The 22,821-nt window shown below is 35.7% G+C and overlaps 2 protein-coding genes across 4 annotated transcripts in view; one reads left to right on the top strand and one right to left on the bottom strand.

Moving 5' to 3' along the window:
- The window catches only part of LOC118199423 (membrane-associated transporter protein-like), a 29,873-nt gene extending 16,197 nt beyond the window's left edge, over positions 1-13,676 (top strand). For 2 of the 3 annotated variants that reach the window (XM_035371282.2, XM_035371281.2), the window contains exons 2-5: positions 1,235-2,737; positions 7,053-7,391; positions 9,177-9,352; positions 9,997-13,676. In XM_035371282.2, coding sequence (XP_035227173.1) covers positions 1,252-2,737; positions 7,053-7,391; positions 9,177-9,352; positions 9,997-10,218 — 2,223 coding nt within the window. In that variant the 5' untranslated portion in view covers positions 1,235-1,251 and the 3' untranslated portion in view covers positions 10,219-13,676. The remainder of the gene's footprint in view (positions 1-1,234; positions 2,738-7,052; positions 7,392-9,176; positions 9,353-9,996) is intronic. The other variant, XM_035371283.2, reaches the window with a different exon arrangement.
- The window catches only part of LOC118196868 (2-Hydroxyacid oxidase 1-like), a 47,206-nt gene continuing 35,909 nt past the window's right edge, over positions 11,525-22,821 (bottom strand). Inside the window, exon 8 of the mRNA XM_085814107.1 lies at positions 11,525-11,663. Within this exon, the coding sequence (XP_085670233.1) occupies positions 11,605-11,663 (59 nt within the window). The 3' untranslated portion in view covers positions 11,525-11,604. The remainder of the gene's footprint in view (positions 11,664-22,821) is intronic.

The raw sequence follows: 22,821 nt of genomic DNA, 5'->3' as shown, positions 1-22,821 counted from the left end.
TCCATAAAATCTTAAAACGCGAAAGCAGTACTGGTTCAAAGTTGAGGAAAAGGGAAAATATATATTATAAAAAGATAAAAGTCTTCACGTAATCAGGGTACGATACGTCTTAGAAACTAAAAAACCCCATTTTTAGTGACTATATATATATATATGTTTGGTACTGCTAATATACTGTATAGTAACTGTTCATTACGATAAGAAGGGGAGGTACACAACTAGAGGTTGTAGCAATCCCATACACAAAGTGTCAAGTTTCTACGATTAATCGGTTTTGAGTTATGCGAGATACATACGTATGTTCACGTACGTACTGACGTCGCAAAAATTCCCTTTTGAATCTATTTGCAATGTGTTTTGGAAAAAAGAGGCATTTATTCCAATGCGTAGAGAAGTCATGCAAAAAAATCGTTGAAGTGGATTCCAGAATGGTCAAGATAGATATTTCCGTTGAAATGGGAAATGTTTCGCAATTAAAATGTACGAAGTATGAAGAGAAAGAAGTGTAAATATTGAAAGTAGCCGAACTTCCTTCATTTGTGGATAGTAAAATAGCTTTCAACGCAAGTTAAATTTGAATCCAGTTTAGAATGCAAGATTAACATAGCCTAGTCCAAGTTCTTCTGCTTAATTGCTCTGGGTAAGGAAAAAAAAATCGCATCAAACAGAAATTTTGCTGACAAGTTAATTTGCAACACAGAAAACCTAATGTAGAGAAGAAAGAAACTACTCGATAACTTACTCGAAGAAATGCTCTCTGATAACTTTAAGACAAATGCTTTACATTAATTTCCGTTCTAGTGGAGTTTGGCGAAAGTAATAGGAAAGCTAAAAGAATAAGATGGCTGGTAAATTAAAATAAATCTACAAATCTACCAGTCGCTCTGGTTTTTACCTTAAAAATCCCTGTGATAAGTTAAAAATGTTTTAAAATGATTGTAGATGTCAGATTTCGTAACAAAGAAAAGAAAAATAACGGTTTAAAAGTTTTAAGATGATTGAAGATATTAAAGTTTCTTGCAGAAGACAAAAACATTGCAGTAGACTGTATAACAGAACGTAAATACTGAAGACTATCACAATGTCCTCAGATAAATTCGCTCATGGATTTCCAAATTGAAAACGATTTTCAATGTTTTTCACTTATGCAGATTAATTAATAATAATTATATTAACTCGTTGGTCAACTGATATTCATTATTATAAAATCGTTATATAATATTTTTTTTTTCAGACGGTCAACCAGAAACCATGCACAAGACTTCAGCTTATGTCCGAACAGTGGTGGCTGTGCATAACCTCAGAGACCGAGCCAAAGGGGCTGTGGAAGCACTGCAGGAAAAAGGACTTTCAGAACGAATTGAAGAAGGTTGGGGAAACACTCGAAGAGCTGTTTCGACATCTACAAGAAACTTCTTCTCACACCCAGAAACTGTTCACTGTAGTTACATTCCTCCTGCTTACAGCTATATATTCCGACCAAAGAGTCGTTGGGAACTGGTACTCTTAAGTGGAACAGTTTGTGGAATTGAATTCTGTTACGCAGCTGAAACAGCATTCGTGACTCCAATTCTTCTTAGCTTGGGATTGAGCATCAAATTTGTAACGATGATCTGGTGTTTAAGTCCTTTGATAGGATTCTTTCTTAATCCAATCCTGGGTTCCTTAAGTGACACTTGCGAGTCTAGATTTGGGCGCAGGAGGCCTTTTATTTTTTTATTTTCTGTTGGTATTTTGCTAGGTCTCATTTTTGTACCAAACGGACACCACATAGGTATTGCTTTAGGAGATATTAGTAACACTCAAACAGAACAAAACGACGCCAAAGTTTCAGTGAAGGTAAAAGAAATGAACGCTACAACGAACAGTTCACTTGTAAAATATATGGCGCTTGAACTAGCTACAGAAAAAATTCCACTTATAGACTACAATGTAACCAGTGCAAGAAATGGAGACAGAATACTTATCCAAAATCATAAAAAATTCAAAAGGCAAATTTACGTTTTGGAAAGCGACCATAAACATCAGGATTTCCTGGATTTATATTTGTCTCCAATTAAAAACAAGATGGAAACGTTTAGCATGGAGGACATACCTAATCAACGATTCAGGAGGCATACTTTTGAGAGATATGCAAACGTCACAAACGCCTTAAAATTTGCAAACAAATCTGTAAGTCATCTTCAGCCATGGAGTATAACTTTTACAGTAATCGGGACAGTTTTACTCGATTTCTGCTCGGATGCTTGCCAGTCTCCATCTAGAACATACCTCCTTGATGTTTCACTTCCTGAAGATCATGCAGCCGGGTTGAGTACTTTTACTTTAATGGCTGGCTTAGGTGGATCCATCGGTTACCTAATGGGTGCCGTGCACTGGGAGTCTACATTCTTGGGGCATATGTTGGGAGGACAAGTGAATGCTGTGTTTGCTATTGTTACAGTTATCTTCATTATCTGCCTGATAGCAACAGTGTGTAGCTTCCCAGAAATACCCTTGCCCCTTCTGAAAGACCCTAAAGTGTTGAAAGAATACCAGGAGAAGCTGCAAATCGGAAAATATCAAGAATCCGGGAATGAAATGATAGTTTTAGAAAGCAAGCCAGTCGAGTACGGTTCAACAGGTCACTTTAGCTCTCCGGAGGCTCTGCCAGAAAAAGAAAATGCAAATAATTTAAATTTAGCTGAAGCGTTCAGAGATTCCCCAGCGGCCAATATGAATTCGGAGGTTCCAAAACGTAAGTAAATTATTTTTATATAATTAAGTATTTTTCTTGAAAAATATAAAAATTCTTCAAAACTGTTTGAAACATTTTATAATAAATCATTTTTAGTAATACTCATTTATAATGGCGACTCATGCAGTTCAAAACAAAGAATTAAAAAACTATATTTTAAACAAAACTTAAATAAATACCTCCCACTAGGATCTGCCTATTAAATAGGCAATAAATTATAAAATTAAGCAGCTCAATTAAAACTGTATGGCGTAATTTTTATCAATAAGCTCAAGCAACAGTAAAACCTCTCATCGCAATTACTTACCTTAAATGACCACTTCTCAAAGTGATTAGTATTTTTTAGAACATTATTAAACTCTGTCGTTCAGCATCATATCTCTATGGTAATAAGAAATTATTAAATTTTACTCGTGCGTTATCATGCCTAGATAGCAAACGAAAAATACGTGATTCAAATCTCGAGGGCACAATGGATTTTTCAAGTTTCTTGAACAACTTCGAAAGTCCTAATAGTCTCTAGAGTAAAGCCCGACTTAAATAAATAAATGAAACGGGAAAATTGAAAGCTTTCAGAATTTATATTACGCCAAATAAGGCTTTTTTTTTTCATTTACACATACATACACGTTTCGAGAGCATTTAAGATAAAAATATCGAAAAACAGCATGCCTTTAAAATTTCGATAAACACTCTCACGCACTGGAGATGAAAATGCTTTATTTCGTAGAGGCACCTCTAGCTTTGAAGTATTTTGAGTTTCTTAATCACAAGTTCGTTAAAGTTTAAAAAATGTGAAACAGATAACAAAACAAACTAAAAATTAAAAATTCGTACTTCCATGTGCCCGTAATTCTGGTGCAGAACTATGCTGTTCAAAATCTGATGGCTCTAGGTATCGTCTATTTTTCACAATGCAAGAAACGACTACATTTATGCAGATTCTGCATTACTTACTTTCTTTCATAACGGGCGATAATATTTGGTGGCAACAATTTGAAAAGTAATACAGCTGTTTATAGTGGTTCGACGCAAAATGTGGTTTCAAGACTAATAGCCCTTCTGGGCTAACGCTCCTCTGGCCTAAAAAAAAGGTGGGTGCTCTGTAATTCATCAACACTTGGATTTAGTCCACTGGGTCATCGGCTTCTCACACCAGTTTCCCTTTACATGAGACTTATAGCGCTATTTTTCAGACAGACATAGGAAGTCCCCAAATTAAATAAAAAAATAAAAGAAGTTATATCCAATTAAAATCAGTTTGCTTTTATATTTTTTATCTTATATATATATATATATATACGTTTAATGATGTCGATTGCAATAAAAAGAGGAGATGCACAACTCAATGTTATAGCAGCCCCGTATATGAATTTCAACGTTCTACGGGTAATCGTTTTCGACTTATGCGGGATACTTACATACATACGTAAGTTTCGTGACGTGTGTATATATATGTAAGTACGAACGTACATACACATGTCACGAATAAAAATCTTTTGAATCCATTTCAAATCGATTTTACAACCCCTTTTGGAAAACAGAGTCCTTTAATCTGTCGGTACGTACAGACATCAACCAAAAAAAATATCGTCCAAATGGATTTGGGAAAGATCAAAATGGATATTCCTGTTGAAATACGATACCTGAAATTTATCACGATTGCAACACTTCCTTTACTTCATATAAGGAAGAAGAAAGGAAAAAAAAAATTCTAATTTGCTGAATTCGTTCGTAGCAAAGTTTTAAAAGGCCAAACTTCAAATTAAACTGTACGATACCATGATATGTTTAAATACTAACAATTCTGAATGATATTTTCAAAATTTATCTAGAACAATCTACAGAAGTTAAGGGTATATGAATGTTTTAGTGTATTAATCGTTTTTTATCATACCTATGTAGTTTGCAGTGATTATTCATCGCTGGACACATCGTTATGAATTTTTCAATTGAAATTCTTATTCATTTTCAGTTAACATGAAATTTAAGTAGGTTCCTCGGAGTACTAAAGTTTTTCGGTTATAAGAGCTGCTTAAAATGTTATTTTTAGTCCAAAGGGGCAATTTGCCCAGAAAAAGTCCGATTTTATGTCAAAATACCTATGTTAGAACAACGCTATATATAAATCTAATATATAGTCTAAGTCGTGCTTTCGAGATATGAAAAATGCAAGTTAAATTTCGTCAACCGGCATGCACATTAGGTGCGCATGAAAGTAAAGAAGTTATCACTTCTAGCGACAGACCCTGTTAGACGGAACTTTTCTGAGAAACGAGATTCTGGTAGCACTGGTTTAAACGGGAGGATTCCTAGAAAAAAGAGCCCCGCTGGAAGCGAAATCCCGCCTAGCTACGGAAACGATGTTACGGCTACGCGAGATTTTTTCAAACCTCACCGAAAATGTCTCCCTGGAGCTCTGTTCCAGGTAAAGTCAACCAATCATATGAAAGTTCTGCTTCTGAAGGATCACGTGATCCCAATCTGAGGGATAATCGATTACTGTTTGGAGTTCAAGGTCTCTGTAGCAAGTGAAAATGGTAACCTAGCTACGTGGGTTTCATGGAAATGAGCGGGTTCTGAGAATTGTTCCTTTCGACGTTCAGTCACGCGTAGCCGAAACATAATGTGATTGGGATCGCAAGACAGTTTTCCGAAGTCTTCTCTTAGATAGACAGCTCTTGTGTCTTTGCTATATACGAATAATCTAACCTAACCTTAACAATTGAGTTCTGACTTAATGACAGTGGAAGGACTAAATATATCATCATCATCATCAACATCATCAATATTGCCGGCATATTGCTGTTTTTACGCAACGTTTCCGGCTCATAGCACATAGGCCCGAAGGGCGCATGACGGTAGTTGGCAATGACGATTGAAAGGAGGCATCAATAGTGCGAAGAGGGGGTGACAGCATGACGTCACAAGTTTAGAGAAACACGCAGACGAAGCCCAGGACCAGGAGAGGCGAAGACAGGGTGAAAATCAGACTTGTTCTGTTGTTCATGATAGGTATATGTCATAATAAAGTATACAAATAAGATTATACAATATTATTTATTAGAATAATATAAATACATGCAAATAAAATCGAAAATGAGTACATAAATAATATACGGCAAAATAAGTCTATATACATATTTACAGCGACGTTGCACTCGTGATAAAGTTACGTAGGGAAGTTCGAGTCTCGACTAAATATACCTTTTTAATTCTGTCGTTATGATTTTAAACTTGTAAGATTAGTAGTGGTTGTTTTGACCAACATTTTTTTGGGTTTAAAGACCTTATTTGGCTTTTTTACTCCATTTAAGAAAGAAACAAGCGTTTTATCTATTCCCAAAGATCATTGCTTCAAATAATAGGCATAGCAAACGAAATTAATTCGTAAACGCTGCAAATTAGCAACAAAAAAATTTTGAAATACGCTAAAACTATGATAACAGAAGGTATAAAGATATATTACAAGAATGGTAAAGCTGAGATACTAGCATACGTGAATTCACAGTAACCAAGTATTACATAAATTTCTAGCAAAACCTTTGGCATTGTCCTAACAGGCGATATATCTTACTTAACTGTATAGTTACTTTACCGATCAATAGATGGCGCCACTAAAATTTGTATAAAATAATTTTGTAATATTTTATTTAATTATTTAAAATATATATTTTAAATAATATATAATTATTAAAAAATATATAAATAATATATAAAATAAAATAAAATTTTAATTAAATAATAAATTTAATAAAAATAAAATTTTAATTTCATAATTTAATGAAAATTAAATGTAAACAATAAATAATCAATTACTTTTTATTTTATCAATGATTAATTGAACAGTTGATTTTTCGGTGGCTATCGCAAGATCAAATTTCCTAGTTTTCATTTTAAACATGCGATAAAATGGCAGGAAAAAAAACGAGAGTAAAAAATGAGAGATAAATTAAATTCTGTTGCCGCTTAAGATAACAGTTTCTTTGATCTGCTTCTTATTTCAACTCTTTGTGACGTAAACTTGAAATTTTTTAGAGTAAATTGATAAGAAACATTCGCAAATTCAACGGAAAAATTGCCCGTGAAAGCAACATTGCTTTTACAAACAAAATGTTCTGAGAAAGAATATCTTTTTTATAAAACTAACAAAATTAGGTAGATCGCCAGTTCGGACAATACCAAACCTTTGATGAGTAAAGTAATATAAAAAGGTATGAATCGTCTTTGAGCTACAAATAAAATTGTATAGTATGTACGTTTTTTTTTAATTCTTAAATTTACCTGATGATAAATTCTTTTTGTATTGTTTCAGCTTCAACACAAGACGTTGTCGCGATTGATGAAATTTTATCTCCAGGTGAAGAACCAACTTTAAAAGAGTATTTAAAATCAATTGTTATCATGCCTTCTTCATTGAAAATCCTCTGTTTGACAAATCTCTTTTGCTGGATGTCTTTGGTTTGTTACTCCTTATACTTTACAGACTTTGTAGGCGAGTGTGTGTACGGGGGTGATCCACAAGCTCCGGAAGGTTCTGAAAGCCACAGAATTTATGAAGATGGCGTCCGATTTGCGTGTTGGGGTATGGCCCTATATTCTTTATCTTGTTCGGCGTATTCCTATTTCATTGAAGCTTTAGTTCAAAAATTTGGTAAGTATTTTCTTTTCTCTTAACCCATTCATTCTGTTATTCCGTAGTAAAATATATGAATAGTAAACTATTTCGTACTGCAGCAAAATCGACATGATTATAAAGAATATGGAAATCTGAAAGCTTTTAGATTTTATATATATATATTATATATTTCCATTTACAGACACATGCGCATTTCGAGAGCATTTAGGCTAACGCCACGTTGGGTTAAAAATATTTAAAAACAACATATCTTTAGAATTTCCGACAGACAGTCTCGCGCGCTGGAGATAAAATTGTTTTATTCCCTACAGGGTTGCAACTGCTCGCTTTGAAGTCGTTGAGTTTTTTAATCAAAAATTCGTTAAAGTTTTACAACATATGAACTAAATCTTTAACTTAAGAACTTTAATCTTAAGAACTGAAATTTGTACTTTCGGATTTTAAATTTAAAGAACTAGCATATACACCACAACCAAAGAGCACATGATTTGTGAATAAAAATAATTTCATAAAATTTTCATAAAGGAACTAAAAGTAAAGAGAAGCTATTTTAACATATCTAGCAGAGTTACAGAACCCTGATGTTAAAAATTAGAACAATAATAATAAAAAAAATGTAAAGACCAATGCTATTTTTAAACAAAATTAGTTTTAAACAGTTAAAAAAATTCAAAGCGCAGAAAATCATGGGGTAAGCTCGACCATGTATCAACTTCAGCGCCCCAGACCGAATATTCATGGTCGGCAGCTAATGCTTTGCATCTGGTGGGATCAACTCGAGTGATGTATTAAGAGCTACTCCAGCCTTTTCAAAACCATCACTGGGGGATGTTACAAACAACAGTTGATGCTACTGAGCCGAGCATTGAAGATCAAACGCCCCCAGTATGCCAAAAGACATGACAAAGTGATCTTTCAATATGTCAACGCTCGTCCACATGCTGCCAAGGAAACTTTAGAGACGCTTGAGTGGGATAATCTACCCCACCCGCCGTATTCACCACACATTGCTCCTTCCGATTTTCACTTGTTCCGGTCGATGACTCATGACTCGGCCGAGCAGCACTTCACTTCATACGAAGAAGCCAAAAATTAGGTCGGGTCTTGGATCGCCTCAAAAGACGAGGAATTTTTTAAACGAGGATTTCGAATGCTACCTGAAAGATGGGAAGAAGTCGTAACTAACGATGGACATTGCTTTGAATAAAATTTATTCCTCCAATTTCTCTGAATAAAGCTTCAAAGTTACAAAAAAAAAAAAAACTTATTTGTACACCCAACAATAACTATATCCTTTTCTGAAAAACACTCACTTAACATTACTACATCTCCTATGCTCCTAGAAAAGGAACCTAAAAGTATCTAACGAAGGATAGAGAGTAAATAGAAGAAAACTTTTACTAGGTACTGAATATTCTAGAGGGGAACCTTTAAAGAACAGAAACCATAAACAATAATAGAAATAGTAAACGGCTTTCCGATAAAGAATTTATAACTTTATAGCTGCAAAATCCTAGATCTTTGCTTCTTTTTTTATAGTACAGCAAGTTACTGTCGACTTTACTTTGACAGTAGACCTTTAGTTAAATGATTTCGCTTACTTAGTTTTAATGGCCTTGATCTGAAATTTAATAACTTATGGTTTGCCTTAAGAGTATCAAATTTTCTTTGTATAAAATTTTATTGCAGCGGAATTCAATTGCGCATGTCTGACATATATATATGCCTAGTACTATGAATTATTTTTATGAGATGCACTTACTTCCTGTGATGTGTGTAATGCACTTTCACATATTACAGGAGCAAAACCCGTCTACATTGGTGGGCAGTTGGTGTATTCTATTGGCATGGTTGTTATGGCTATAACAAGACATCCAGCAGCAGTCATACTTCTGTCCCCAACTGCTGGTGTCATGTATTCGACTCTGTTTACAATGCCCTACTTGTTGATTGCCCATTACCACTGCACTAGGAAGGTAAGTTCTACCAAAATGCAATTATACGTTTATATTGTATATTGACCAATCTTTGAAACCTCGTTAGGGTAGATACTGGAAGCAAATGTATAAAGAACGCTGACAGAATTTTTTTCTCTAACTCAAGCCAAACAATCTTCTTGTGAGTTAATGGCCCAGTAGATCAAAATATTTTTCTTTGCTATTGATAGACGCTGACTTAGGCTTGGCCACTACTAAGTAGTGAAAGGACCATAGGAAGTTGTTGTGGAAGAACCTCCTGTAGAGAAATGGACAATCACAGCCATGACTTGTCCGAGATTCGAACCCTGGCCCTTCGGTATCGCAATAGGCTCCCATAACCACTATACCGTTTGGGCGGATAGAATCAAAATAAGTGGGATATTGAATTATAAAGGGCAGGCGAATACTTTTCAACTAATATGCTTATGCATAATAATATTAAGGCAGTGTGTTTCCAACTCTGATTTCCTTCCGTTCTTGAATTAAATCAATCGTATTAACATAAACTAAGTATAGTTTTAAAAACATGTTAAGGAATATTTATAAGACTAACTTATGTTGTTGTTGTACAATATCCTCTTTGTTTGAAATGATATAGATATCAATGGGACCAAATAACTGAATTTTTCTCTATCCCTTAGTTTAAAGATGACCGAACGGGCAGCGATTGTGGCGTGCGAGGTATCGGAACTGATGTTGCCACTGTCAGCAGTATGGTTTTCCTTTCCCAGTTCATCCTCTCTTTGTCCATGGGAAGTATCGTTGAAGCTGTAGGATCGAATGTGGCCACAGTGTGTGCAGCGGCTTTTCTCAGTGCATGTGGAGCTGTTTCTGCTACCCAAGTCATGTACCTCGATATTTAGAAACACTTGGTGTTCACGTTTTGAGACTTCCGCGTGAAATTAAATGAGGACTCCATCTTTCATATGAATATAAATTATATTATGTCTTACATTATCCTACCATTTTACCTTCAGACATATGACGTTCAGAAAAATGAAGAATTATTTTACTGTGTTTTAATATAATTGTTGAAATCTTTAGATTCTATGACGAATGTCGTGTATTGTGGATATTCTCGCCCCAATTTTTTGTCATTTTGAAGTGAAATGCTCCTCCGCTCGACCCTCTTAATGTAGCCAACAGTTGCGGTATACGACCTTGAATAAGCTATATAAGCTTCGTTATTCTGTGAAAAACTCGTTTCGTTTCGTTGCTTTGGGATATTTCCTGTTAGTTTCTTTGCCGATTTAAATCTTTTTCTCATTTTATAGGATGTTCGCAGGTCTAGCGTTAGAGAAGATGACTGGAGCGACTGGAACAAGTCGCGTAGCTGTGTTAATGTAGCATCTAACATTCTTTCCTATTTTGAATGTCTTCATTGTAATAAACGTAAAATCTTGTAAAAGCCTTTTCACTATGGATGTTTGTAACGTGTTGCATTCCATGTATATAATTTGTTTTTACAGATGTCATGAAAATGCCGAATAGTAATGCTACAGTAGCTTATATCTCTCTTCTGTGATTTTATCTTCTCTGTTACCAGTAGGATTTTTATTGCGTTTTTAAAGTGTAATTATTAAAGTACTGTTTTTAACAGCTGTGAAATACGGAGGAACGTTTTTTAATTCATCAATAATTTATTAACTCTTACTTAGATGTTATTTGCATTCAAATGAAATCGCTCAAATTTCTTATGTTAAGGAAATTAATGATACAAAAAAAGGAACTCCTGCATAAATTTCTAACATATATTAAATCTGCACCAAACATTATGCCAAAATTTGATGCATTTGTTTCCGTTTCTTCAGTTTTGTTCTCAATGACGCTCGAAAAGGAAGGCTCAGTTAATATGGCATGGTATTAAAAAATAATCTCTTTCAATCATAATCATAAGAATTTTTCCAGCTTTGTTCACAGAGAAAGAATATTTCTTTCAGCGAGTATAGTATTTATTTTATGACCAGTGAATCACAAGGTAAAAATTTATTTTTAATTCTCCTCGTAAAAAAGATTGATTACCTTGGTGCGCATCACCAGATCTGATCTTTGTTTTTAGTTAATCATTCTCTGGTAATTTAAGATTTATTTTCAGGTAACATTTTTCACAAATAACAAAAATTATTAAAACTTTTCCTTTTTTTTAATAGATAAAAAGAACTTTACGCGTACAAAAACAGACTTCAGGCAACATCAGTACTATTGAATAAAAATATCACTTATAATATATGCATAGGTGTCTTCTACTTTTATTTTCCTGAAATTTTCCTAACCATACTCTTTTTTATGTCTTGCACACGAGACACACCTATAAAGAAATTTTAAGAAAATTAATAGTTTATATTGAAGTGTATTTACTAAAAAATTAACTATTAAGAGGGAAAATTGATGTTAAAAGGAATTTTATGATTGTCATTTTAGCTAAACATGTTTAATGTTTGTATTTTCAGGGTGAGCCAAAAGTTCTTTAAAATTTTAAAAATTCACAAAATGGAAAACGTTATGATAAAGAAGCGCAATTTGCAAGAAAAGACTCACAAGGAAGTCGGACTTTTTTTAGCAGCAAAAATATTTTAGCTAAAAATGTCACTGGTAGAGGGCGCTGACATGCGAGAGATTCAGCAGAATTATGCAAATTAATCTTGCAATAAAAGCCGTGAAACACGAAGATTTCTCATTCGCTTTCAGAATGTTATCATTACGCGACCGAGCGTTGTTGGCAAAGTTAATCTATTTGAACGGAGAGTCAGCAACTGTTGAGTTGCGAAAATTTCGCACTGCGAAACACAAAGAATGGCCCCATACCGTGTTCTGTTATACTGAAGCTTGTCAAACGGTTCGAAGAAACTCGCTCTTTGGAGGATCGGCCGCGAAGTGGAAGACCCTCGTTGACGAAGGGCCGAATTACTGCCATGGAAACTACTATGATTGATATAGCCGAGGAATCATCCATGGAGATCAGCAGTCAAAAAATAGAGGTATGGCTTGGAGGCTTATCCTGATGGAACTTGTTTGGATAAAGGGATGGAGAGTAGCAGCGCCCGCATAGCTGTAAGGATACTGGATCTGCCCAGCTCATCGTTTCGACGTATCCAATATGGGATATTGCATCCCTATCCCTATTAATTGCAATCACTGCACGAGTTAGTTACAACTGGAAGACACAGCTATGATCCATTTGCCGAGTGGGCTATGGCAAAAATTGAAAGCGACACTCAGTGATTGTTCAACGTTTTCTGGGTGGATGAGGCGCACTCCACACTACACGAGGATGTCAAAACCCAGAACATTCGTATATGGGTGACGTAAAATCCTCGTGAATACACGACGAAGTCATTGCATCCAGCCAAGTTGACAGTCTGGTGTGGCTTCTCCTCGTCTTTCATTGTCAGACCGTTCTTCTTTGAAGAATCTGGCTGGGAAACGTGCACAGTAACCACTGATCTCAATCTTTTGCGTGACAAAGTCGTGCCCGTATTCAATCGACGAGGTGTGTTATTTGTAACAAGCTTTATGCACGATGGCGCACCGCCATACTATGCAAATCCAGTAAAACGATTCCTATTGAGTACCTTTGGTGAAGATAGTGATCAGTAGAGGTGGCAAGATCACATGGCCTTCATAATCACCCGACCTCACTCCGGTTGACTTCTGGTTGTTGGGCTATTTGAAATCACTTGTGTACCGTTCATTTCCTTAAACATCGGCTGAACTCAAAGATTCTATCTTTCAAAGGTTTTCGTAATTCATTCCGGCATGTTACATTAAGCTGTAACAGGCTTGTGAATCACCTTGGTTGCGCCATACAATGTTCTGGAGGTCATGTTCAACAATTGCTATTGAAAGAATAAATGAATGGAGCGCTCCATTTGCGTCCTGTTCATTGTGTTTCGGGTCACTGAACAGTACGCTCATTGAACAGTGCGCTCCATTCATTTATTCTTTCAATAGCAATTGTTGAACATGACATTCAGAACATTGTAAATGGAGCGCCTGTTCATTGTGTTTCGGGTCATCAGCGCCTTCTACCGGGAATATTTGAAACTAAAACTATTTATTGCTGCTAAAAAAATACGACTTCTCTGCGAGCCCTTTCTTGCAAACCGCCCTTCTTTATCATAGTTTCTTCTTTTTTATAAATTTTTAAAGTTATAACGAACTTTTGGCTCACCCGGTATATGTATATATGTTACATTTTACTTTTGTAAAGATTTGCTTTGAATTTTATAAAAGCAAACTTTATGTAAGAATATGTGAAATTGTATAGCAAGAAATAATTAAAATTTATATTTATCTGCTTTATTAAACACATACAAAAGAATTAGAGAGTTTTTTATTTCCGAAAAGCCATAATAGGCAAATAAGAAAAATACGCATAGTAATTGACAAATTAAAGTTTTGATAGATTTGGAGCTCAGTTCAACAAAATACGTGCTTCGTGCAATTTAATACAACTGGCTTTATTAAAAATAACTTTAGCTTAGTTAATAAAAATTGAATTTACTGAAAAACGGGTTTAACCAATTTAATAAAAATCAGGCTTCTTTTCTCAAAATTAGTGCGAAATACTGATTGAGTTTCGTCAATTATAAAAATTCGAATCGATTTGTTTTTGTCTTATTATAGAAACTAATGACACATAATATTTCTTTCATAATATGAAATTTATAAAATTATTGCAGATACGATATCTCCGTACGTAATTTACACAAAATTGCTCGGCTTTAAATAATACCAAAGGATTCAGGCCTTTTGCATTTTAGGTTGTACATTTATTTAAAAAATTATAGCATTCTAATTATATTTATTCTGAAATTTTTCCTGCTATGTATATAGGTGTGCGTGTATGTATGTTAGTATTATTTTTGCAATTATACATTGCAATTATAATATATTGCAATTATGTTTTGGTTTAAAACTGCTTTGTAAAAACTAACTCCACGAGCTTCTGAAAATATGCTGTAGGCTATATATGCCATACGTTCTTGCAAACATTCCGCAATTTGGTTGCATTACAAAGTTCTGTGTTCGACAGAGCGTTGCCTGACATCCTATCCTAAATGCAGTGTTCTATGAAGTTCAAATCTAAAAAGAAATGTAAACTCCAAACTCAAATGAGTACTCCTACTATAACCAGAATGTTGCGATCCGATTCTTGTGTGGAGGTGATTGTCCAGTTGGAACAGCCACGGCACGTATTACCTCCCTGACGCTTGTAAATGTACCAGAGATACTATTCCAAAGAAACAAACATGTACCATTATGGGCACTCACCACTTGGCACAGTTCTCTGCCGACAAGCGGGATCCATGGTTTGATAGCGGTCGCATCAAGCACTAATCCATCTACAGTGAAACTTCAGTTTACGAATTTAATTCGTTCCTAAGTGCCATTAGTCATCCATAATGTTCGTAAATCGGAACTATTTTCCCCACAGGATTTAATGTAAAATAAATGAATCCGTTTCTGGAACCTCTAGTGATTGCTTATTTAAATTTAACAACAGTATTTTGTGCACAAATTCATAGCACGAAAACAAATGAAAATCATTAAATCTAAGAAAGCAAAGAGTAATCACAATATTAAAGAGATTAAATGGACGAAAACCGTCATTTAATTTTACCCTTACGAAGGGAAATTGGACGGCTTAGGTAGAAAGAAATGACGAAGAGAAGAGGAAGAGATATTATTATTTTAATGAAAAGTCTCCTTCCATAAAAACATAGTTAATTTCTTTCTGAAGCATCTTCTTTTATTCTTTCGTTGTCTCTTAGTGCTTGAGAGTTACTGAATTCCCATTAACTCAAAGTTTGCCTAATGTGTTTTGTTACCGTTTATGTTTCAAAATGTTTCTAATGTGAAACCTGTCATTGTCACTAAAAACACTTTGATGTAGCTTCCTGCTGGTAAATCAGACTGATATCTTTTACATGAAAGCTAGCGTAAATTAGCCCATTTTGGACAAACTTTAAGGATTAAATAACCAAATTTTTCTTTTTCTTCCTCCTCATAAGGCATTTCATTCAAACCAATTTTCCTTGCAGCTCTTCAGAAAGAACCAGTTCTTTCTTGTTTAGATCTTTTTAAGTCCTTTAGTAACTTCCTTACATCTTAATTGTTAACTTCTAAGCCCACGGTATTTAGCTTGACATAATATCATACATAATAACAAAAACCAAAAAATTCTCATTGCCAAAGCTTCCACAATTTCTGTCTGCAACACAATATGGCTATAATTTCATTCAGTGCAGATTAATGCTTCTTTAAGTCACTTGCTTGTTTCGTTAATGAGAGTTAAACAAAGGGAAATACTAAAAGAATAGACTAGAAGAGAAACACGCTAATGTGACAATCAAAATCGTAAAAACAACCTTGTATTTAGCGTAAGTATAATGAAACACTCAATCGATTTCGAGGGCTGCTAAAGGTCCCTCCTCATCAGGAGAAAGAAATACCTAAAAAGAAGAAAATAAAGAGGAAGGAGTCTCAGAAACACGTGGTCCTTATCAGCACTGCACGTGGTTATAACTGGATTTTTAATCAGAGTTGCACTGGCCGCCTACTTTTACTGAGCCAGGACAAGAAATGATCAAGCATAAAGGACAAGAAAAATTAGCGAAGTTAAAATAGGGAGCGAGGGGCAATGCACCTTCACGCTCAAAATCTGAACTTCAAATAAACCACTGAACGGATTTTTATACCCTCTGGTAATACCAAACGCGAGGAGGTAACGCCATCTATCGGCAAAAATAACTGAATTAAGATAGTAGAATTTTAAAGGCATTAGGAAGGACTGGATTGGACTTCAAATCATTAACTAAACCTGCTAAATCTTTGTGAATGTGAAAAGCCTCAAGAAAATCCAATTCACCTATGGAAGAAGCCTTTTGGATAATTTTTTCGCAGACCCAAAGTCAAAATTATGGTTAAATGTCCAACTATGATACGCTATTGAAGACTTGTTAACTTCGCCTTTTCTGACATAAGATTCCTGTTTCTTGATACGAAACTTCAACGCTCTTTTTGTTTGGCCAATATATCTTAAACCACACTAACACGATATACTATAAATTCCCCAAGAATTCAAGACAGAAACGCAATCTTTTAGAATCGAAGGGTGAATTTTATTAATAGGGGAGAAACCGACTTGAAAATTGAATTTCTGGAGAATCCGTGCAATTTTATAGCTAACAGAAGGATAAAATGGAAGCACGACAAGGTCATTAATATTATTTCTAACAGCGGAATGTCTTCTTTGATGGGAATCTGAAAATTTTTTAACGGCTTTATCAATAATCACGGGAGAAAATCCACGGTCAATCGCAACTGCTTTCAAATAATTCGCGTTTCTTCCTCGCGTTTGGTACTACCAGAGGGTATAAAAATCCGTTCAGTGGTTGCTTTCCATTATTTGAAGTTCAGATTTTGAGCGTGAAGGTGCATTGCCCCTCGCTCCCTATTTTAACTTCGCTAATTTTTCTTGTCCTTTATGCTAGATCAGATAGCCTGGCTCAGTAAAAGTAGGCGGCCAGTGCAACTCTGATTAAAAATTCAGTTATAACCACGTGCAGTGCTGATAAGGACCACGTGTTTCTGGGACTCCTTCTCCTTTATTTTCTTCTTTCTAGGTATTTCTTTCTCCTGATGAGGAGGGATCTTTAGCTGCCCTTGAAATCGATTGAGTGTTTCATTATACTTACTTTAAATACAAGGTTGTTTTTACGATTTTGATTATCAGGTTCAATGTTCCGTCTTACTTTCTTCGGGAACGTGCAAGGACCTGACTCGGAACAGAGAGCTTACTAAAGCTATGTTCAATAACTGTGGGAAGTAGACAGGATACACAAGAAGGGTATACAAAACCCTTTATTTTTCTCTCTTTACAATAATTTCCGTACTTCGGAATACAAAGACCCACTACTTGTGGTCTAAACGTAAGAATATAAAAATATAACTAAACTCTTAACTTTGAAATAATAAACGTGGAAGATTGGCCTTATATTAACAGGAAGCCGTATGTAGTACAGAGAACTGTTAACACTACAATACGTTTAAAAATTATCAAGAGGATTAAACCTCTGGCCTGGAAGGCAACCAGCAACTGAGTAAAACTTCTAAGGTAAGCGGCCTGCTTCGATTAACTCCTTCCTCTCTCTCGCTTGGCAAAAAGCCACAACTTAAGTACTTGGCGTTCGCCAGACAAATTTTGCATAAATAAGTTAACGCTTATAATTCTGGCCGGAAGTAGAAAATAAGAAGTGATAGTAAAGATTTAAAATAAAATAAACGTTAGTAAAACTTAAGATCCTTACATACTTCCCGCCAGAGTTTATTAGTTTGAAACTGAGGTCTAAAACGACCTTGTTGAAAACTTTTAGCTCTAGAATCTAACGCGAGGCCAATCTTTTACAAACATCTCTCACTAGAAACTAGAAATTTAAAAAAAAAAGAAATTTGTTTTTACAATAGCAGCTCCAAGGACACGCAATTTTTCATCTGTACTGCATCTAAACAGGAGCTTTTATTCAAATCTGGTTCCTTCCAGAGATCTGGAAGGAAAACTAGTTTAATGAAATGTTACACAATGAAATGGCAAGTAACATGCATATTTATATTTCTCTTAACATTCTTATTTGATTCATGGCTATTTTAATTATCTCTCCCCGTGCTCTCTGACATGTGTTGTAAAAGAACACCAAACACGAATGTGTTTATGTATACGTGTTCAACACTTCCTCCTACAATCAAAACACTAACGTGTTAAAATTCAACATACCAAGACCTCGTAACACACCCTAACTTCAACTCTAAACCCTGAGGTACTATTCTGAAAGTGGCTAACTCTGAAGTGTAGCGTCAGAGAGCCTAACTACATTCATTCAACCTTTAACACATATTCACCATGATTTGGTCTTTTTACAGTCACACGAATAAAAAAAAAATTAACATTACTTTCACTTTTACCATATCACGGTATTTCTTAACATTTAAAATAACAGTTCACATTGTATATAAGAACATATTAACTTGCCGTTAATTTTACGCATTTGAAAACATACATTAGTAGTACATTGTTAACTTCTATTCTTTTCAAAGCAAGTGCCAGTTCTTCTACATTGAAATACTACATTTCAAAAAGTCTTTCAGACTAAAACTTCTTTCTTGCCAGAATGTTTTAAATAAAATTTATACAATAACTTTTACAATATTTAAGTCTTTACATATTCCTATTATACATCAACTTTAGTTTTACGCGCAAGTAATTGAAAAACATAATACCAAAATCGGTAACAACTCATTTCTCGCCCTTTTGGCGATAAAGGTAGACCTCACATGAGGTAAAACTTCTTGAAATCTGCCACTTGCAGTAAGAATGAAAGATTAACTTAAGTTTGCAAAGTAACATAAAATTTTACTTATCTTTGTGATATTCGGACATTCTTTTCTGAGCCCAGTCCTGGAAGGTAGCGCACACTCTCGTTTGATTTATCCTCCTTCTTGTGCGGGCTCGCCCTTCAGTGCCTTCCTCTAGAAGCTTTCTTTTTTCTCCAGTTCGGTCACCCTTGAATACCTTCTTTCTCGCCTCTGCCTGTGGTCTTGGCGGAACCGGTAAACTTCTTTCGCGTTCCTGCTTGGACCTCGTTGCTGGCCGTTCAAATTTTCCTTGTAACTTTTCCTCCGCCGCTGGTGGCCCTTCCGCAGTTCGGCGAAATTTGCTGCGGAGAGTCCTGTCGGATGAGTAGATCTTCCGTTTTAGAGCCGGGTTATAGTTGCCGTCATTTCTCCTGGCTCTCTTTGCATACGTCGTCCTTCTCCCTTCTTCATTCTGGGGGTGTTCGTGAGCTCTCTTTTCTGGACGGTGGAACGGCTTCTTTTTCTTGTTACCTTCTATTTTCCCGCGGGGAAACTTTCTTTTCACTTGCTCCTGCCTCTTAATGGCTTGCCCTTGTACTTGTCGTTGTTCCACCTCTGGAGCTTGTGCCTGCCGTGTCTGCCGTGCCGGATCCTGCAAAAGATCTGTAAATATTTGCATTTTATTACGATCATAGTAGGGTTTGATTTGATCAATGTTTGCGGAGCAGGTTTCACCATTTCTGGCTTTTAACACCACTACAGCATGAGTTATTTTTTCTATGACATATGGTCCTTCAAATCGTGGAAAAAATTTGGCAGTTTTATCTTCTGGTGCTGAAGAAAGTGAATGCTTAATTTTTAATACTTCATCCCCTACTTTATAAGTTACTCCCCGTCGTTTCAAGTCATAATACAGCTTTTGTTTTCTCTGTGCTACTTCAGTATTCTTTTTTGCTTCTTTAATTAGTTTTTCTATATCACCCATTTTAAATTCTGGGGCTCTTTGTTGCACATAAAATAATTTATCTAACGGTGTTATAATCTTTCTGCCTAAAAATAACTCAGCAGGAGTTTTGCCCGTTGTATCATGTTTTGCGGTGTCCTAAGGGCGAAAGCAAATTCATTGACATAGTTATCCCAGCTTTTATGAAAATTTTTAACATAACTACGGATAATTTTCATTATATTTCTATTGACCCGTTCCGCTATATTTGATTGCGGCTGATACGGGACCATTTTTAAATGACGTATGCCCAGTTTTTGACACATGTCTTCAAATACATTACTTACAAATTGAGGACCATTATCCGATATAACTTTTAGGGGCGCCCCGTATTTTAAAATATATTTATTTAAAATAGAATCAGTAATTAATTTCGCGGAGGCTCGTTTTAAGGGAACAATTTCGGTCCACTTACTAAAATGATCAACCATAACAAGGAGATAGCGACTTTTATTTAACTGACTTTTTGGGAAAGGGCCCAATAAATCGATGCCAATTATTTCATTTGGAAATTCGAATTTAATACTATTTAGAAACCCGGCCGGGCGGAAATTAATATAATTAACTGCTTGACATGTTGGGCAGGACTGGACATACGCCCTTGTTAACTTTTGCAGTTCAGGAAAATAGACTGCGTCGCGTACGCGTTGGATAGTTTTTCGAATACCAGCATGAGAAGCTAAAGGGCTGTCATGGAGCTCCTGCAGGATATTTAATCTAAGACTAGCTGGGATAACAGGTCGAAATTCGTTGTTGGAATTCGTAGTTTTTGTATAAAATAATAGACCATCTATTAGTTCGTAATGGGCCGCCCTATTTCTTATCGCCACAATATCTTGGTGGCTAAAATTTTCAGGATCCTTTAATTACTCATAAATGCTTCCAAACTCAGGATCCTTACCCAGTTCGGTTATTACAGTTTCTCGGGAATTTATTGTACATGCTGTGAGCATTGCCACCTTTACAGTATTACCTTCTTCATCTATTTTAATTCTGGATAGGGCATCTGCTACGATATTTTCCTTTCCGGGGGTATGCTTGATTACCAGATTATATTCTTGTAGCTTGAGTGCCCATCTTATTAACCTTGGGGATAAGTTTTTCCCTGAGTACAATCTAGTTACCGCCGCATGATCAGGGTACACTGTTATTGGCGCCTTTCCAAAATAGACTCGGAACTTTTGCACTGCTAACAGAACTGCAAGTGCCTCTCTCTCGGTCGCGGAATAGTTTCTTTGTGTTTGATTTAAAGTTCGGCTAAAAAATGCCACGGGCTGCTGATTTTGCGAAAGTACCGCTCCTACCGCATAATCCGAAGCATCCGTTGAAATTTCTAAATTCTCATCCTTTTCAGGAAATTTCAACACAGGGGCTTGCGTTAATGCTTGTTTTAATTTTTCGAAAGCACTATTGGCTTCGGCCGTCTACGAGAATCTTGCCTTTTTCCTTTTTAATTTTAACAATGGTTCAGCAATAGCTGCAAAATCTTTTATAAAGAACCTATAATATGAACAAAGTCCTAGAAAAGAAGAGAGCTTCTTTGCCGTGTTTGGAGTCGGATACTTTTGTACAGCGATTATTTTTGATTCGTCTGTCTCGATTCCTTTCTGAGATATTTTGTAACCTAAATATTTTAATTCAGGGGCTGCAAATTTGCACTTTTCGACATTAACTTTTAGACCGGCCTCATTTAATAAAGAAAACACCTGTCTTAAATCCTGTACATGTTGGTCGAGATTATCACTAGTAATAATGATATCGTCTAAATAGATAAATGTGGACTTTCCAAGAACAGGCCTTAACACAATGTCCATACATCGCTGAAATGTTGCCGGTGCCCCTGAAAGGCCAAACGGCATACGCAGAAATGCATAAGTGCCAGACTTGGTTATAAAAGCAGTCTTAGGTACGTCCTCAGGCCTAACCCCTATTTGAAAATAACCAGTCGTTAAGACTAAAATCGTCATATATTTGGTGGATGTTATGTTCCTTAGAATTTCTTCAATAATAGGTAACGGATATACCGGATATTTAGTTATGGAGTTTAATTTACGGTAATCAATTGCGAAACTCCACCTTTTTGGATGTGTCAATGGATAGTCATTATTTTTCTTACATAAAACCACCGGGCTAGCATAACTACTTGAGATGGGCGTTATGATCTTTTTACGTAGCATATCGGTGATATGCCATTCTATAATTTTTTACTTATTCTTATCATACCGGTATGCTTTGTGGCGAACTGGCATTGAATCTCCGGTGTCAATACTATGGTTAGTAACCTGAGTAAATCCTGGAATATCACTAAATAATGAAGCAAATTCACTTACCACTTGTCGGATTCTTCGCTGTTCTTCATTAGGCAGGTGGTCAAGATTTTACATCGGCGGTTCAGCCTTTTCTCCACGAACTGGTTTCATCGTTAGCTTAAGGGACGCTTCATTAAAATCCAGCGTTGCTTGTGCCTCTGAAAGAAAATCTATCCCTAAGATAATATGTGCTTGCAGATTCTTTACTATGAAAAACTTAACCTTTACTTGTTCGTCCTTGATACGGACATACAGCAGTAATTTACCTATACACTTACATCTTTCTTCTTGCGCAGCTAACACTGTTGTATTATCCGAATTATATATACGATATTTACGAAAATACTTCCTAAAAAAATCTTCTGCCACACAGGAACACTGCGCGCCTGTATCCAGGAGTGCGGTGGCTGGGATATTATTCACCAACACTTCAATCTTCGGAAGAGTCAAATTTTTCACCATTACTGTATTTAACTTGAAGGAAGAGGGGTTTTCGTGGCCTTTGGATTTCCGCACACTCCCGTCAGCAGAAATCCGTTTTAGTTTAAATTATTTTTCATTTCCGTGCTTTCCTTCTTTTTCCACTAGCCTTGAGACTTTTTTCCTGGATTGGTATTGAACTGTCGACGTTCGCCGGCTGTTTTTGAATGCTCGGGTTTCCTTGCCCACTGATTCGCTTTGCTTCCGTAGCCGTCTGCTTGAGTTTGCTGTAGTCTTGGCGCACCATTATTGGCGTCTTCTTTCAATATCCGCCGTTCTTCTACTTTCAAACTAGATTGCTAGCTCAAATAACTTTTCCA

The sequence above is a fragment of the Stegodyphus dumicola genome, chromosome 3 (assembly GCF_044657685.1).
Source record: "Stegodyphus dumicola isolate Sdum_Otavi_A_Nest chromosome 3, ASM4465768v1".
NCBI lineage: Eukaryota > Metazoa > Arthropoda > Arachnida > Araneae > Eresidae > Stegodyphus > Stegodyphus dumicola.
This window is presented reverse-complemented; position numbering and strand designations above follow the sequence as displayed.